The sequence below is a fragment of the Theobroma cacao genome, chromosome 3 (genome assembly GCF_053813885.1).
Source record: "Theobroma cacao isolate CCN51 chromosome 3, ASM5381388v1, whole genome shotgun sequence".
Classification (NCBI taxonomy): domain Eukaryota; kingdom Viridiplantae; phylum Streptophyta; class Magnoliopsida; order Malvales; family Malvaceae; genus Theobroma; species Theobroma cacao.
The window spans coordinates 2056922-2075418 of NC_142641.1; the positions used below are offsets into that span (position 1 = coordinate 2056922).

The window sequence follows — 18497 nt, forward strand, 5'->3', positions numbered from 1 at the left end:
GTTCTTGTGCTAGTGACTTTTTGCAAGCAGTTAAACAATGGGTTAGAAAATTTGTTTTCTTGGGCTTTTATAGTAAATAAGCACCATTAAAAATACAAATATTTTAAGAAAAGTTTAACATAAAATTCAAAATATTTAATATTCAAGAAAATTTAAGATACAAATTTAAAAGAAAAAATCCCAAGCATACTATCTCATTACTTCAACAAAATATTATTATGATGATTGAAAAATATTGTTCACAATAATCCTTAACAACTTCCAATATGAAAATATCACCTAATAGCTTAATTGCTTAATGAATGTAACTAGACAACAATTTTACTATTTATTAACCATTCTGTTATGCGATTGGGTATTTATAATTAGTTTCTTCCTAAACAAAACCCTTTCATTTATTGCAGTTTCATATGGTAGTATCAATTTAATTTTAGAGGCAAATAACTCAAATGGATAAACAGTTGCAAACATAGAAATTAATTTAAACATGATGGAAAGTAATTCAATCACAGAGAATATACCAAAAATGACCTTACTAAACTAGTGTCAAGTTAAATATTTTTTATTACTGTGAATTGAATACCATTAAATGTATAATCTTTGAAAGGTATTTCAAAAAAATAGTAGTCAACTGACAAAAAACTTTTAGGATTATTTAAGTGAAGAACCAAGAGAGTTTGAGGGTTGTTGAGCGGTGGCAGAAAAGGCCAAGAACAAGGAAATGGTGACTTGGTTCTTGACAGTGTTGTCAATAGGGATAGTAAATGCCACCACAAATAGAAAAACAGAAGGCTTCTTTAAGATGTCAAGTAGAAGTATTAGTGCTAAAATCAGATGTTGGACTTTATACCCATAACAAAATGATGATTGTCAGATTTATCATGAAAAAGGAAATGATGATTGCCAGATATTGACATAGTTGCTTTTCAAAGTGAATAGCATCACAAATTAATGCAAGTGAAAAGTTTAATTAGTTAAAATGTGAAAGTGATATTGGATATAGGCGTCATTCTTTTAAATATTTTATTTAATTTTGTTGGAGTCAGTTCAGGTGGGATGTCTCTATTCCCCTAAAGCTCAATGCAGTTAGTTGACACTAGAGGCTTTGCCCTACAGCTGATGACATTTGGCTTGCTTTAATTGGTTCGTTTCCACTCTGCAAGGATTTTCTAATGTTGCAGAAAATCCATGCACAATTGCTAAATATTTAACTTCATTAGAATCGACAATTCTAAAATTTATATTAGCCTCACACACAAAATTCCTTAATAATCTACTCACGCAACATAACACCAACAATAGTTCTTCTCTTGATACTTCTGCAATTTCTTTCCTTCCTTCCAAATCCTGTTTAAATAAAACCAACTTTGCTTAGAACCTCCTTAATCAATATTCCAGTCATACAACATCTAATAAGATTTCCTTCTCATGCATTTGTCTTCAACAAGTTGGTTTTGTCAAGAGCCACTCATCCTAAAAGCTTAAGTTATTAGGTTAGAAATCAAGAATACTTCTACTCATTAACATGAGCCCTTCTGGGCTGGCCATTGGGTTGAAGACTCAAAGCTTGTTCTGAAATCTAATCTTAGGTGAAATATAGATTGTTGAGATTCAAACTTTTGATCACATGGTTAGAAAGACTCTAATTCGATTTGAAGAATCAATGTGACTTACAACCTTAAGCTGTTAGGTGAGGTGAGAGTTCAAAAATAGTTTTATTCGCCAAAAGTTTTGAAATGGCAACTGTGTCCTACCTCATCCTGTCATCCAGAATTTCGTACTTTAATTATAGATTGTGGACTATTTACTCAGGCTGTGGCAGCCATTTTCTTGCATTGCATGGACCAGCCCCTTAAAATTGTGTATTGTCAATCCTTTTCTTTAATTTAATTTTCCTCCTAGACCAAGTAGGTCAATGTCCTTGGAGAAATTTCAAAATAATGATGAGTTGACGGATACTTGTAACATTTTTCAATTGCCATATGTTGTCATTCAACTGTTTATATCAGACAAATATTTGTTGGTTACAATTACAATAGTAGTGACTCTGCTTTGCACCAGAAGGTTAGCTCAAAGATCCAAAAAAAGTTCATTTACATGTTTTAGTGAGCATAGGCATTTGAAAGAGCGGTCACAATTAGTTAATATCTTTTCGGAGTTAAGGGGATCCAATGATTGGATGAACATGAACAAAACACCTAACAATTTTTGCTGAGATTGGATTACTTGAGAATTAAGAGCAAGATATTAAAGATTCTTTTTTTCTGAGTTAATTTGGATGTTTGCGGAGCTATGAATGACAGGGCAGTTTCCCGTTCGTAAAGACACGAAGTTCCTTTATTTCCCAATAGTAAAATGATTCTAAATTACCAAAATACATAACTTAACTGGTAGTTCTAACTACTAATTCTCACCCTTCACATTGTAGATATTTATTCAAGAGATACATCTGATTAGTTTTTGCCAGAAACACTGGCAACAGATAAGTCTCTTACCATTGTACGATTAAAAGAACTTGTAAAAGAATTATTGATGTGAAAATGGATAGAGTGAGATATTTCTCATGTGCATATCGCAGTGATAGGCAATGCTCCTGGCTTAGCAGTTGGCACAAATATTGCATTGTTGCTTGCCGCTGGCTTGCTCACTGCTTTGGCATTGTCAATTATCTTCTTGGCAAAGTCCTCGAAGCACTCGTTGATGGTTCGAAAAGGAGTGTCTGGGTAGAGGGAGCAGACTTCAACATCAGTTGGCTTGTCCAAGCTAAAGTTTATTTGGCAGCCATTTATGAAAATGTCATGAGTTAATGCAGCAACCACACTCTGTGGGATCCGCATCTCTGCATTTATATCACAAGTTGGGTTAGCATCCATTTTGTTAGGCAAGAACTTACTGCTTCATGGAGTAATGCTTAATGGAGCCAACCGAGTGGCATATAGTTCCTTGGAGAAAGGTTAAGTTGCTTGAACCAAAACCTTAAAGAAAACTGAAAATAATTAGGACAAACCTTTGGCCATCTGCAGCAGATCTTCTTCTGTGATGGTGACCCTAGGAAGTGTACGTCCAATCTTCTCCTCCCATAGTGAGGCCATCTCGTTTATGTTTAGTAGGTTGCTTGGAGGTTGAAAATGGACAGTTTTGTTCAGTGTTCGATCATCTTCTATCGACATTATAGTGAACTTCCCAATATCGGTACCCGCCACAAAGTATGCTGGGCATTCACCACAAAATCATAGAGTCAACATCATAAATAATATACAGTAAGGTGATTGATATTCAAAATTCTCATAATGATGGTGAGTTATGGACCTAAGTTGTCTTTCATTAAAAGCTTTTGGTTCTAGACTTTATTTTACAACTACTACTACAACTTAAATTTAATGCAGAGATGGTAACTTAGGTACATGCAAACCCCAATTTTTCTTTTTCTTTTTTTAAACTAGCAAACTGTTGAAGAGTAGGTTGGACCTGGGGGTTGCTTTCTGTGACTGGTTTACTCATTATTAGAAGGGTAGAGCAGTTTATTTGACAAGTAGACAAATTTAGGATTGATCAAAGACTTGCTCTGAGCCAACGTCAGAAACTCACGGGCAACATCCAGAAGTCCAAATCTTTGAATTAATAAGCAAATCTCTGACATGAATTCGGTGGTCCTCTCTTGAGAATAAACTTGTTTACCGAAACAGTTAATTAGTTGGGACTTCCTCCTTTTCGATTAGCTTAGGACAGCCTATGATTGATCAAATCTTGGACTTCTTTTTAACCCAAATGTCCAGTTGTCGACATTGACTCCTCCTAGAATAGGCTGCCTAACAACATAGCCTTTAAAATTTAGTGATTACCCAAGTAAATTGGGTTGTCCTATATTATGTCAATTATTTTGTAATAATTTATTAATAACTCAATTTGAAAATGAAAGATCTAAATTGACAGAGTCAAAGGTTTAAAAATTCAATTCCCAAACTATTATTAACTTGATGCTTTAATGTAATGTTCCCGGTAGCTAATAAATAACCCTTTTTGTGTGTTTGTTGGGGGTGAAAAGAAGGAAAGGGTTGGGAAAGTGTTAGGAGAGGATGGGGTCACGTGATAATCTGCTACCTAACCCATCATAGCAGTCACGTGCCTCTCAGTGCTGCTCAACAACAACAAGAAAGAAGCACAACATCATTCTATCCGTTGGGAATCTAAGGGAGGTCCACCGATTCTTACGACTTTTCCTTCCTAATGGGGCATTGCCTTAATGACTAGCAAATTTCTTGGAACTAGCCAAGATGCAAAACCTATTTAGAACTGGTGTCGCTTCTACTATTTTACTAAAGAAAAAGAGGAAGCAGGGTGCATTGTACTTTGACTAAGACTCTTTCTCCTTTGTCCTCTATCAAAAGGACAAGCTTGACTAGCTCTCTTGGCTGCTCAATTTTACAATGCTGAATGAGTAGGTTTAGAGCTGTAAGAAATACTATGAAATATGAGATCTATTTAGTAAAAATATGATCATGGATTTGTGATGATATTATGCTGGTTACGGCATGGTATTAAAAAAATTACCCCTTTTCGCCTGTGAGTTCAAAGCTTCCAATTTGGTAGAAAATATCCCTTCTGGCTATCCAGATTTGGAGGAAGTCATTATTGAAGCAGAAATGTTTAGAATGAAATAATTGCATTAAGCAAATGAAGTGGATACTATCGACTACCAAAAAGATGGGAAAAAAAGGTTTACTCGGGGCTTTGAAGAAATGGCCATTTAGGTTAGTTTGAAAGCTATTTTGAATTAAACGATAACTGGCCTAGTTGATGATAAATTTTCAATTTCGTGAAAGCAGCAGGCCATATAAGATAAAAGTTTATTTGAAGCCTACACCTGCTGCCATACTGTGCCTTCGTCTAGAATATAACATGCTATACCTGTATATATCTAGACACCCGATCAGCACTTTGACTATGACTGCTATTTTTTTTTTTCCCTAATATTTTTTCTTATCCAATCATTTACATGTGTTTTGGTTTTTTCATTTCAAAAGATTCAGTCCCTTGTCTCTTCCTTCTTCTACTAGAAAATGGGATGGCAGTAGGTAGGCAGCATTTGTTCTTAAAACTGTAAGACTGCTGAATATTTGCCAGCCAAACTAAGAGATCCAGTATTATCTATCTTTGTAAACAACAGAGACAAACCATTAATTAACTCAAATTTTTCTTGTTTCACCAAACTCAACCAATGTCAGAATTAAATTGCAGGCAACATTTACCTCAACCATTAAACATTTTTCCTATGTTCTGAACTCTAATTAATTTCCCAATGTTAGCTTCTAATAGAAGACATTTAAAACTCAAGCAAACAAATACTAGTAATCTGTTTACTGTGATATGATAAGATGAAATATCATGTGGGAGGTGGTTATTTAATGAGAGATCCTGGGACATTGATTTTCTTGGAAAACCAAAATCTGTCGTCGATCCTTCTCTTCCCAAATTTCTATGCTATCGTTTTCCATCTACCAACCACACTAAAGTCAAGATACACAAAAACAAAACCAATGAAGGAAAAAAGAAAGATGAGGTACCTTTGACAGTGCCATCACCGTAGATTTTGAACCTATCTAGGGGTGGCAGAACATCTGCAGGGTGAGTGTTGTCGTGGTAGGGCCAAGCTGCGATGGAATTGCAACATATGTAAGTGTAAGGAATCCCAGATTTCTCTATCTGCCTCCTAATCTGCCTCTTTTGTTCATACATGGTCAGCCCTGGCTCCACCGGGTCAGCCCTGTCTGTGTCGTGCCCGAATTCAGACGGTAAGAACCTCTGCAACAGATTCACCTTTGACTCATTAACCCATTTTGTGCAATGCTTGTTGAATTAAATAGAAAAACATAGCTTTAGGTACTATTTAATGTCTTCTTGCTTAGAATAGCTTAGCTCTAGCTAAACTAGTTTTCAAAAGAAGTTCTTAACTTTTAGCTAGGCATGCAATAAGTGTTTTATTCTAACTAGAAGCTCAAACATACCAAACAAGTCACTACATTGACCATATACAAGATCTAAGTTTCTTCCCCTATGAATGTTAGTTGTTGTTTTGAGCATATACCTTGACAGTGTCAACATTCCTGATAGCCTCTATCAGATTGAACTGGTCTAAGATGCTTCCCCCTCCCACTGCAGATATTACAACTTCTATCTTATGTTCTTTCAGAACCTTCTCCATGAATTCTTTGTCTGTGATAGAGCCCTGTTACAACAATTCCGAAGATTGTATAACGTCCGTACATACATACATACATACATACATACATATATACATACATAAATAATTACACATTATACATTACATATATATAAATATACACAAATAATTACACATTAGAAATGTATATGTATTTGTATACGTGTGAAAATGTAACCAGAAAATGGAAGAGGTGTTGAGGGAGAATTGTACATACGTAAATAACAGTGGCTCCTCTGTCTTGAAGAAACTTGATGGTGGAGGCTTTGGAAGGAGAGTTCGAACTAGACCGAGCCAAAATATACGTAGGACGGCCGGAGTCTAGGCTGGCTTCGGTGACGAACCGGCCCATAAACCCACCCGAACCAACGACTAAGGTCCGACCAGTTTCTTCCGAGACATTAGGAGAGGAACCATTCATGTTTGTTGATTTCATATTGTTTGCTTTTACTTAAGCTTAAGTTTTGGCGCACAAAGGAAACCAGAAAAAAAAAATAAAAGAGTGACGAGAGAGTGAGGAATGTGGCGGTGACCAAAAAGCAATATGGACTTGTGCTTATATAGAGGTTAGCAATTAAGGGCAGGTAAGCAAAAGCAATGGCGCAAATTAGCAACAGGGGAACATGGAATTGCAATTTTCGTAGCATGAGTTGTTGTCTACCCGTATGTAGCCATTTTATTAGGTAGCATTGAGTATTTTTTTTTCCTCTTTTTCCCCCTTTATTTATTTTTTTTATAAAAATTATACAACTTTTTAGCAAAATAGTGAATAATAGGATAATAAAACCAAATATCCTATTATTCATTTTTGCTAAAAAGTTGTATACTTTTTTCTTAATTAGTAACTTCAGCTAGCATCCGACTCTCATTCGAACATTCTTATCGTGTTAAATTTAAGGGAAAAAAATTATTAAATTTAAAGATTAAAAAAAAAAATCAATCGATAATTTTTTTAATCAAGTTTTGATGTAAAATTGAAGCAATTTTATCATTGTATCGAGTAATTAATTTATATTACTAATGTGCTCATTGTTTGATATTATTAATTTTTTTTTCTTCCTTAGTATGGCTAATTTTGTGTATAGAAATAGTTTGTAGATTAAAAATTCCCTTAAAACCCGATTTGATTTGTATTATAACTAACAAAAATACAGAAAAGAAAATATACGTATGTACTTTGTAAAAGAGGCTGGGGAGGGGAGGAGGAAGACTGATTGGTGGGTTTTTGATTGACAGTGTGGTTGGATAACCACGTCCTTGACTGTCAGACAGCACATTCCCATTGTGGCCCAAGTCAACTCTACTAAAAACAGCTAGGTGCCTAGCTACTCAAACATATAATTTTTTCTATTTTTCTTCTGAAATTAAAATTTCTTCCCCCATAAATTTTTCTTCTAGTAATTAATTTTAAATTTTTTCAACATTTAGTGCCGATTTAATTTGATTTTTTTTTTTCAACTTATCTGTCTCTTAAAAATAAAAATCAAGTCAAATAGATATTTTGAGAAATTTTTTAAAAAATAATTTCTTTTAACGAACAAAATTTCAAAACAAAAAAAAAAAGAGCTTTAAAATAACCTTTGGAGAAGAGATTTCTCTTCTCTATTTTTAAAAACATATATTTTTTCCGGAAAAACTTTTCTTTTTGTTTCAAAATGTTCTTATCTATTAAAAATAATTTTAATATTATCTATTTTTCTTTTTTTATGATTTATTATTAATTATAAATTTTATATTTTTTATTTCAAATAAACAAGAAAATAAAATTAACTTTTTTTATTGTTCTAAAAAAAATTTATGATTAATAAAAAGTTATTTATTACACACACCCTTGATTGTAATTTTAACTAAAATTAAAACTTATATAAATTGTTTTGCAAAACAACTTATCTATAAAATAGAGCTTATAAAAGTAAATTTACCAAACAGATTTAACTTAATTTTGAAAGCTATTATTTTTCATAAGAGTTTTATATTAATTTTTAAGTTTTAAAAAAATCAAACCAAATAGGCTTTTAATTTAATTTTTATTTTATTTTATTTTAGCTTTGTAAATTGTAATTATCGATATAATTTAGAAATAATATTTTTTGTTGTGCAGGCATGGACCAAAATTAATATATACTTTTTTAGTAAATTAAAATTTAAATGAGATTAAATTAGTGCAAGTACTCCATATATATATATATATATAGAAGAATGGCCTCATTAATTATATAAAACATAGATCTTAAACTGTGAAAAAAAAAAACCCTCTGACAACAATGGCAGACAGGATAATCTTTTTTTATTAAGCAAAAATTGATTGAAATTCTTCCTGATTGGTTGTCAGAAAGGAATCATATTATCTTATGGAATTTACTAGTCCCAACATGTGAGATTGAATTAATCAAATTTTATCATCTATCTTACATATAGAGTGTTGGTTTTTTTTTTTTAAATTAAAAGTGAGAATCATTATTAATAGGGATTTTATTATGATTCTTGGGTCACATGGAGTTTGATTTTTGAAAACAAATTTTTTTCGTCTTCAAGTCATATGGTAAATTTTTTGTTATTTTACCAAATTTTTTGAATGAATTTTTTTATTAGTCCTAAACTTTTTTTAATTTAAGTATTGAAGTAATCTATTACTTCCCTTAATCTCATATTTCTCTTTGTTGATTACCCATTTACCATGTGTTCATAACTTGAGTTTACCATGAAAAATTCATGAAAAAAATATGGAATAGGGGAAATTTAATTTCCTGAAAAATTATGAGTTCCAATCTTGAGATAAGAGGTAAGTGCCTATATCCAAGAGTCATTAGGTTCAAAAATTTTCATGACATATTAATACCTGGAAAAAAAATCATGATATATATGTTATATCATCGACATTGGGCTATGATGAAAGATTATAGAGATCGTATATGAGTATTTAATTTAATAATAAATTTATAAATTTTCATAACTTTCGTTCTTGTTTATGTATATGATAGTAGGGATCATGTTAGAAGTTGACATAAAACAAAATAATTTAACACATGAACACTTTTTTTTTTGGTACATATATGAGCAATTATTTTATGATACGTCTCTATTGGGTTTGATATTAGAATCTTATGTCCTTTCTTTCAAGATATGAATCAGATAAGCTTTAATAATTGAGATATACAAAATAATAAAGGATTTACAGTCATGCATGATTCGGAGAGTAAATGATACCTTGTACTATTGTACCTTGACTTTGTGTTAAAATTTAAATATAATAATTAAGATTTTAAGATAATTAATCTCCTAATTTATCATGGTATTAGAGTTTTCAAATTTCAATTTTAGAAAGCACGCTTCTCCCTTTTAGAGTTTTTTTTTTCAAGCGTCGCTTGTCCATTGGGTTGTGCCATGCATATTTCTTTAATCTTTTTTTAGCTTGTACCTTTTTTTATACAATTTTTTTTATTTATAATTAGAGGAGAGGAGATTCGAATCCTACTCTTTAGACAGAAGGATAATATACCAATCAATGAATCAAATGTTCTGGTATACCTTCTTTTGTACAGTTAGATCCACATGCAAACTTATTAATCATTCATCCGACTTGCACACGTGAGTAGACGTGTTAGAGTTTAAACATAATAATTGAATAATTTCTTACAAATTCAAGCTTTTAAGACCATTGTTTACCTAATTTTATCATTTTAAGTCGGGGCTAGGGTTGAAAATTATGGAGTATTTAACCTAAAATATAAAATCCCTAGGTTAGAATCTAATGTTTCCTCTTTAATGACATGTAACCCTATTAATCATTCACTCGATTTGCACGTAAGTGAATGTCTTAGAATTTAAACATAATAGTGGAATCATTTCTTATAAGTTCAAGCTTTTAGAACAACTGTTCACCTAACTTTATCATATTTTAATTAATTGAGACTAAAAGGCTAAATATTACGAATTATTTAACCTAAAAGATAAGATTAATAGGTTAGGGTCTAAGATTTCCACTTTAATGACATGTTGGCAGGAGAGAGAGGTGTAGATTATAGGTTAGACAGCAAAATATCAATTACTGGCAAAGCATATTTAAAGAGTTTTTTGAGTTAGCTTTTCATTCACGTGAGGGATTCCAAAGAACATGGAGCCTTCATCAGCCTTGGCAATTGTACCTATTCATATGCATAAAATTAAACACATTTATATATGTAGAATGTTTGGGGCATGTAATTTTTATTTAACCTTATTAAAATATGGACCACTTGATACTGTAATTAAAACATTAACACTCTTTTAATTTGTATATATCAATGAATTGAATTGAAGGTAGCTACACGTCCAAGCAAGTTTCAATTGCATAAAGTCCAAAAGCAATGAATTTAACTATGTATTATTAGATTAATCCCACAAGCTTGTCTAGTTGAGTACAGCTAACAATATATATCCAAACAATTGGCAAATAAATTGACTTATTAATTGCATTCTAAAATATTGTAGCATATGATAAACAAGTTAATACCCTGATCCTGATGACTTTTTATACTCTATTTTGAGTGTGGTTTTAATCTGATTTTTTATTATTATTTTGTTTTGTTTTATAAGGTGTTCAAACAGTCTCTTACTGGGATGCTGGTAAACTTGCTTTTGGTCTGCTTAGTTTCAGCATAAACTTGATTTTATATCAATTTTCTGATATATAATTAAATACCGTTCTTTTTGTCAAAAAATAGATACAATCATATTCATTTTATAAAAGTTTGATTTGATTGAATAATAAATGTACGTAGCTTCTTATTCGAAGAACTTGATTTAATTTTTTTCTCATCAATTATGGCGACCGGTTTTTGGTGCTTGAGATTTTTCAAAATAACGCAATAATGCTTTCTTTTTCATCACGTCATAATTGAAATCAAGAGGATTTCTTCATACTTCAACCCCTGATTATTCTTTTTCATCTCTTTTGACTTTTAGTTGGGAGATATGAATCTCTCCTATGGTTGTAGAAACAACACATTGTTCGATCCAATCACTGACATCTTCACTGAGACACATCTACGTAATTATTTTTTTTTTCATAATTTAATTTCTAAAATTAAAATAAAATTTATTAAGCTATCTATATTAAGTTTTTTTTACACCTATTAATTTTTTTTATTCATGTTGAGAAGTCTCCAGCTACATTTTCTTTTTATTTTTTAAGATTTAACCTTTTTTTTTTGGTTAATTTGGGATTAGAAATTATTGATCGGTATTAGTTACAAGATCACTCATCCTAAGGGTATTTTTCTTCTTCTTTGAATAAAGAGATATATGCGAGTACTATCGAGTGAAATACTCGAATGTAGAGGGTGTTTCTTTCACGTGTTCATTTATTTATTTATTTATTTATTTTTGTGAGGGTACATATACTTATTGGCCAATGGTGAATTATTTTTTTTGATGTGATGTACGAGAAATTTTTTGGTAGGTTTGGGTCTATTTCAGTATGATTCATCAAGTTGGAAAACGAAATTCATTGACATCCTTTCTTTTTTACAATAAAACAAAAATAAATTAAAATCTATTTATTGTTTTGTTTTCGTGTGCGCGCGAGTATATATATAATTTTATTATAGGTTTTATCTCCACTTATATTGGTACAAAGATAAAATTTTATTATTCTCTTTCGTATAATTTTTAAATCTTCGTTTCTCTTTAAATCTCAATATGTATTTAAAAAATTATCAAAATTTGAATGAGAAATGCTTCTCAGTTAAAAATGATATAGAGACTAGAGCATATGCAAAAGTTTGTAAAAAAAAAAAACATAATTAGTGAACAAACTAAGCTTATATTATAAGATTTTCCTTATTCACTTATATCATTTAGCTATTATCTTTTTATGTCAATAATATTAAATTAAAAAAATATTGCAACTTAGGATTGGATCTTGTGCTTACCAAACTTCTTGAGAGATACCAATTAGGGTACCTTCAATAGCCAAAACTTCATATCCGATCACTGCAAAAAAAAAAAAAAGTGTTATTTAATCATTTGATTAAATTTCTAACAATTTTTCCAACTACAATTTTTTCAATCGATAAATTTTCCATTAGTAATCTGATGAAAATTCTAACGAATTTTATTCTGTTGGAAAAAAGAAAATTTTTTTTGTAATGCATTTAACAATCCCATGTCATACCTATATGCCAGGCAACTTGATTATTTTGACAATTATTGACAGCCTATCAAAATTAAAAGTAGCTTCTCTTCTTTAATGTGTTTCATCTGTTAATTCTTTGTTTAATTGGTGTTTGGTTTACTAATAAATGGCTTGGATCACTCTCTATAAAACTTACAGTACTTATTAATAAAACCAAACACCTACTCTTCTAATGAAAGGATTGCCATTATTTTGTCACCTCACCCACCCCTCCCCAACCTCACATTAAGAATTTACATCTTTGCTATCTCATATCCCACACCTTTTTTTTTTTTTTTTATAATTGGGAGAAGAAGGATTCGAACCTTACTCTTTAGACAGAGAGATAATGCATAAACTAATGAGCCAAATGCTCAGGTGCATCTCATATCTCATATCCCACACTTTATTATTATTATTATTATTATTATTATTTTATTTAACATCTCAAAACAAGTAGCCTTTTAATACATTTTATTATCACATACATTCAGGGGTGGAACCTTTTGTAGTTATGGAGACTGTGGCCTTTTAAACTTTTTAAAATTTTTTATATATTATGTAAAATTTTTAAAATCTTTTATACATTCTCTTAATGGTCCTCTCAAAATAATTTTTTATTTAGAGCATGATTGGGTTGATCTTTTTTTTTTTTTAACTTGAAAGCTATTATAAAACTCTTATGAAAAATAATAGCTTTTAAAATTAAGCTAAATTTTTTTGGTAAATTTACTTTTTATAAGCTCTTTTTTATAAATAAGCTGTTTGACAAAACAATTTATATAAATTCTAATTTTAGTTAAAATTACCATAAAATGTATTTAATAAATAACTTTTTATTAATCACGAATTTCTTTGTTCAAAATATAAAATATTAACTTTATTTTTTTATCTATTTAAAATAAAATTTTAAAAATATAAAAAAGAATTTTTATATAACATAAAGTTTATAATTAAAAATAAATCATAAAAAAGAGATGAAAGAAAGCAGTGAGTCGATTACTAGAACCTTTAACCCTAACAATGGAGGAAAACCCAAAAAAAAAAAAGAGAAGTTTAAGGTGGTAATAATAATTTAGGAAAATCACATATAGCTATTGATATCCTTACCAACAAAGTTCACTTCTATGAACAATATTATCTCAACAAGCATAATCAACAAATATTATCTCAATTTTCATATAATTTATCTCAATAGCCATTGATCTATTTGATTAATTATTTTAATCATAATAATCAAATATTGTATACATCATAAAGAAGTTAAGAATAAATAAACATTATATAATTGTCACATCAAACAATAAACTGAGAAATATCAACTAATAAAGAGAGTTTTCAAAATCCAAAAAAAAAAATAAAAAACAAAATAGAAAGAAAAAAAAAGAAATAATACCTGAATGCAGTTTTGAATTTAGATCTTTATTTTTCTTAATTTTTGTAAAAACAAAACAAACCCTAAAATGATGATTTGCAAAAAAGGAGAGAGGAGAGAGAGATCATAGGGAGAGAGAGGGGGAGTATTTTTTTAGAGAGATCTTTTTGTGAAAAAATAGCTCAATTAATAAGCTGACATGTTTTTTTTTTAAAAAAAAAAAGAGAAGAGAAAGCTCTTAATTGGAGCTTTTTTTTTTTAGACTTTATTCTTTAAAAAAAGCTATTTTTTTAAGAGCTTTTCACGAAATTTTGTTAAAATTTTTACTTTTAAGCAATAAATAAGCTAAAAATAAGTCAGGCCAAACAAGCACTTAATAATTAATACAAATAAACAACAACAAAATAATTTCTTATACCTCACTCAACTTTACCCTCTTAACTCTTAAGTTTCTGCACATCTCTTTCTCTCTATTTCTTATTCTTTTTTATCATTTTCATTTTATTTTACTCTTTCTCAATAATTCATCACTGAAACACACTTCATTCTTCAAGAGGGATTATAAGCTTGCCAGTTTGGACAAGGAAGGATGGGACCACTTATCACCATTTTGTGAAATTAAAAGGAAGTAAAGTTTTCTTGTTTTCTTTTTTCAATTTATTATTATTATTATTTTTATTATTTATTATTTTTATTCTATTTAATCATATGTTCTAAATTTATATAGATTTTCTTTTCCAAATTTATATGAACAATCAACCATGTTCTTCTTTCTTTTTAGTTATGTCATATGTGGGTTCTATCTTATATTTGCTATATTTTTATTTTTTTCTGTTATGTGGATTTTATTTTTTATAATTTTAGGTTTTAAAAATTAAAAAATTATTATATAATTCTCAAATATAAGTTGTAATGTTACATTGTTATTTAAAACTTCATCAATGTATCATTTTTTTTATTAATTTTGATTATATAAGAGGAAATTATTTTGAGTATTTTTTTCATTTGTTTTACCTTTTATATTTAGTTAAAAGGAAATTATCTTGAGTATATAAGAAGAAATTGTTTTGAGTATTAATCTTTAAACAATCTTGATTATCTAAGAGGAAAATTATTAATTTTATATATCGTATTTAACTATTTATATTTTATACATTATAGATTTATATTTAGCAGTATAAGTTTAAATAAAAATAAAATAAAAATATTAGATGATGACTATATTAATTTTTTTTAGGTTTAATTAAAGTATGAGTAAATTAAAACAATAGACAACTTGTCCAAATTATTTTCTTACATCTAAGCCATCAAATCTCAACACATGAATAAGAGCTATATGAATCTAAACTCAATCCTAAAAAAATAGATGTTTTTTAGTATACAGTCAATAATTGATAAATTTGAATCTAGAAAATATCGTCAAGTACAATTTTGTTAAAAGATTATTGTAAGTATATTTTTCTTAATTTATATATTATATAAAATTACTATCTATTATGAATATTTTGATTATTGGTTAAATTTAATATATTAGTTTTAAAAATTTTTAGCTCTCATTCCTCTGTCTTTGATCTTCCAACAAAAGTTGATTAGCTCTACCCTTACAAACATTGTATACATACATATATAATAAAGAATGTAATAATGTATATACTCTATAACTTAAGAGCAAGACTTAGGCAGATTTCGTAAAGTTCCCACCGTTAAAAACGATTATATAGATAAAAAATAAACTGATAAATTAATAAAATTTGTGTAGACTAATATACAAAATTTTAAATAATTAGAACAAGTTTTAATATTTATATAAAAAATTGTTTACCTTTCAATAACTATTGATTGAATTTTGCATATAGATCAATAGATTTCAAATTATTAGTTTATAAAATTGAAAAAAGAAAAGACAAATTATTTAATTTCACTCGTCCGTTCTTTCACTAAAATTTATGTGGGTGGTTCCATAATAATATAATTATCATTTATATTAAATCTCTGAAATATACCATGAGAAATAATTATCTTTTTGGATAAATCTAAAATTTTACGTATATATATTATTTTTAGGAGTATGTTTTGAATTTAAAATTTTAAAAATTAAAAATAAAAAAAGGTTTAAACCATTAAAAAAATATTGAAAGAAGTCTAATTTGCACGTGTGCACATGTGGGATGAAAATAGAACTCAAATTATAATAGACTTTCACATATATCAATACCAAAATTTAGATCGGTGGTAGAAATTGATCTTAATTAAACAAAATCCAACCTGATCTCTGACTAAAGTTAACTCTAATTCGATCCCCATCCAAGACTTTTGATTAAAATTTAGGTTATATGGTTGAGTGCTTGTAGGATTAATCAAAACATGACACATGTCTTATTTCTATCATTTTGAAGAATCATCAATTTAATTGAAAGATAAATTTCGGTCTACAAAACAGAGAATTAAGTTTTAAGAGTTTGGTTACGCACGAGAAAAATATTAACACTTACGCGGCGTCTGTTTAAAAAAATTATACTAATTTTTTTTTCATTATTGATGAAACATTTTATACTAATTTAATCATGTATTACCCTTTTAACTTTGATCCAGTAATTTTTAATTTCTTATATTTAATTTTATTTTCTTTACTTACTTTGTTTGTTTGTTTGTAAAAACCTGTTCAACACTTTGGTAGGATGTAGGAAAATTCTTTTTCTCATTTAAAAGTATTGAAGAAAATCACTTATTTTTTAAAAAGACTCTAGATTAATTTTGATGTTTTATGAAATACTTCCTTAATTTTGTTTCTTTTTTTTTTTCCTCTTTGACCCTTTATTCTATTTTATTATTTAAAAAATGAAAGCTTTTTGGAAAGCCTTCCCAACAATTTTATGAGACTTTAACCTCGAAAATATTAAAAAAAAAAAACACAATTTTTTAAAAAGATTTTGTGGTTGAATAAATTTGTTATTTTACGAAATAGTTTTGAGTTGATTTTCAATTTATTTGATTATTTTATCTTTAATTTCCCTTTATTTTTTTTAAAAAATCTATTTTTATTGCTACCTTGTTTCTTATAATTGTGTTTTCCATCATTGTTTTATTTTATTCCTTTTTTAATTATCTTCTTCTTTATTGTATTAAGAACTTGCAAAATTTATTTAATAACAAATGAAGACCTTTATATTAGAAAATTTTAAAATTTTACTAACACTTTTGGTGAAATTTTAAAAATATTTAAGAATTTTTTCAAGCAATTTATCGTTGCAATTTTCTTGAAAATCCATTCGATGGTCAAATTTTCTCTTACTTGTATAATTAAAACGCATGTGATGTAAATAATAATAAATTAATAATACTAAGTTTTGAAATATTGTTCTAGACTTAATCGAATTTTTTGATTATTATCCCTTCTAATTTATTTTTATTTATCCTAAAATCTTTTTTTTTTATAATTATTTAAAAGTGGATCCACTTATGTAAAAATAATTTCGGAAACTCTCTCGATATTTTGACGAAGCCTTTTATTCCTCACTTCAAAATATTTTATCGAAAACATGTCGCTAAGAAATTCCATAAAGGGAAAATTTTAATAAATGATATGTTTTTGAATAATAAATGATATTTTTATCATCACTTATTTATTCATTCTTTATTTTATGCTATGAAAATAATAACATAAAATATAATTATTAAGAATATAAAGTAAAGAAGGAATTATACCTCAATGGACTCCTTTTTCTGTGTTTTTTTCTTTTCCTTCCTTTTATGTTGGGCTTGGTGGATTGGGCCAAATGAAACCACAGGCCCACTTCATCTTTTGCCTTTAACTCACCTTGTAAACGAAACGGCGTCGTTTCGGCCAAATAAATTTTTGTCCCTTTTAGTTTGTTCTCTTTGTCTATTCTGTACAGGTCCTTCGGCCTCACCTCTCATCTTTTCTCTCCTTTCCTCCACCGGGCCGTCGCCGCCGGCTTCCTCTTCTTCACTCCCTTTTTCGACTTTTTCTTCCCTCTGCCACCTTCCACCGCAGCGGGAGTTAGTCGCCAGCTGCCACCGCCCACCGGCGTCTTCTTTGATTTCCTTTCTTTCTCTCTTCTCTTTCACCGAGCTCTCTCTTTCTCAGTCTCTTCTCTTCCCGTCGTCGCTGGCGGCACCTCGAAAATCCCCCAATTTACCAAACTCTCCACTTACCCCTAACCCAAATTTTCTCTATCGCACCATTCTATTCTTTTAGAATTTATAGATTTTTCTGGGTCGGCTTTTGGGATTGATAATGGCCTTTTTTTTTTGCTGAAATTTAGTCGATATTTTGGTGCTCTGTTGCTGCTGGAATTTTTTTTTTTTGCGTTGGATTTTCGGCATGGGGTGTGTGCTGCAGTGATGGGTTTTCAGAATTGTAATGTTTGAGCTTAAAGCAGAAAGAATGTGTGTAATTGTTTTTTTTTTGGGGGGAGGGGGGGGGGATTGCTTTGTATTTGAATATTTGCGAAAGAATGTCGGTGTTCTTCATTTTTCCAGTGCAATTTGCTCAATTGATAGAGCAATGTGAGGCCAAATCCCAGATTTTCTGGGGGGCTGGGGAGGGAGGAGGGGAAGGGGGAATTCCAATTTGTAGGTGCCGGTGGAATCCCCATACTCGTTGCAGACTACAGGCCTGCAGCTGCAGAGGTTAAAACTTGAAAGAAAAATTGGGGGTAGGGAAGAAAATGAAGTAGCTGGCATCGTGATTCAAGCCACCAGCCCACCACTCTTTTCTACTTGGA

At 29.6% G+C, this 18497-nt stretch overlaps 1 protein-coding gene and 1 long non-coding RNA gene across 3 annotated transcripts; both read right to left on the reverse strand.

Annotated features, from left to right (window-relative positions):
* Positions 1–2315: 2315 nt before the first annotated feature.
* On the reverse strand, positions 2316–6755 carry LOC18604056 (leucoanthocyanidin reductase). Its single transcript, XM_018118284.2, has 5 exons — positions 6438–6755; positions 6086–6226; positions 5565–5802; positions 3008–3211; positions 2316–2839 (listed from the first exon to the last, which is right to left on the reverse strand). Exons 1-5 carry the CDS (start codon positions 6654–6656, stop codon positions 2562–2564), a joined length of 1080 nt encoding a protein of 359 aa, XP_017973773.2. The 5' UTR covers positions 6657–6755; the 3' UTR covers positions 2316–2561.
* Positions 6756–10193: 3438 nt separating this feature from the next.
* On the reverse strand, positions 10194–18488 carry LOC108661070 (uncharacterized). 2 transcript variants are annotated; one of them, XR_001926880.2, is made up of 3 exons: positions 17455–18488; positions 12133–12193; positions 10194–10365 (listed from the first exon to the last, which is right to left on the reverse strand). It is a non-coding gene; the product is annotated as an uncharacterized LOC108661070 (long non-coding RNA). The 2 variants fall into 2 exon arrangements; XR_016025149.1 differs by lacking the exon at positions 10194–10365 and having other exon boundaries at positions 12004–12193.
* Positions 18489–18497: the final 9 nt, after the last annotated feature.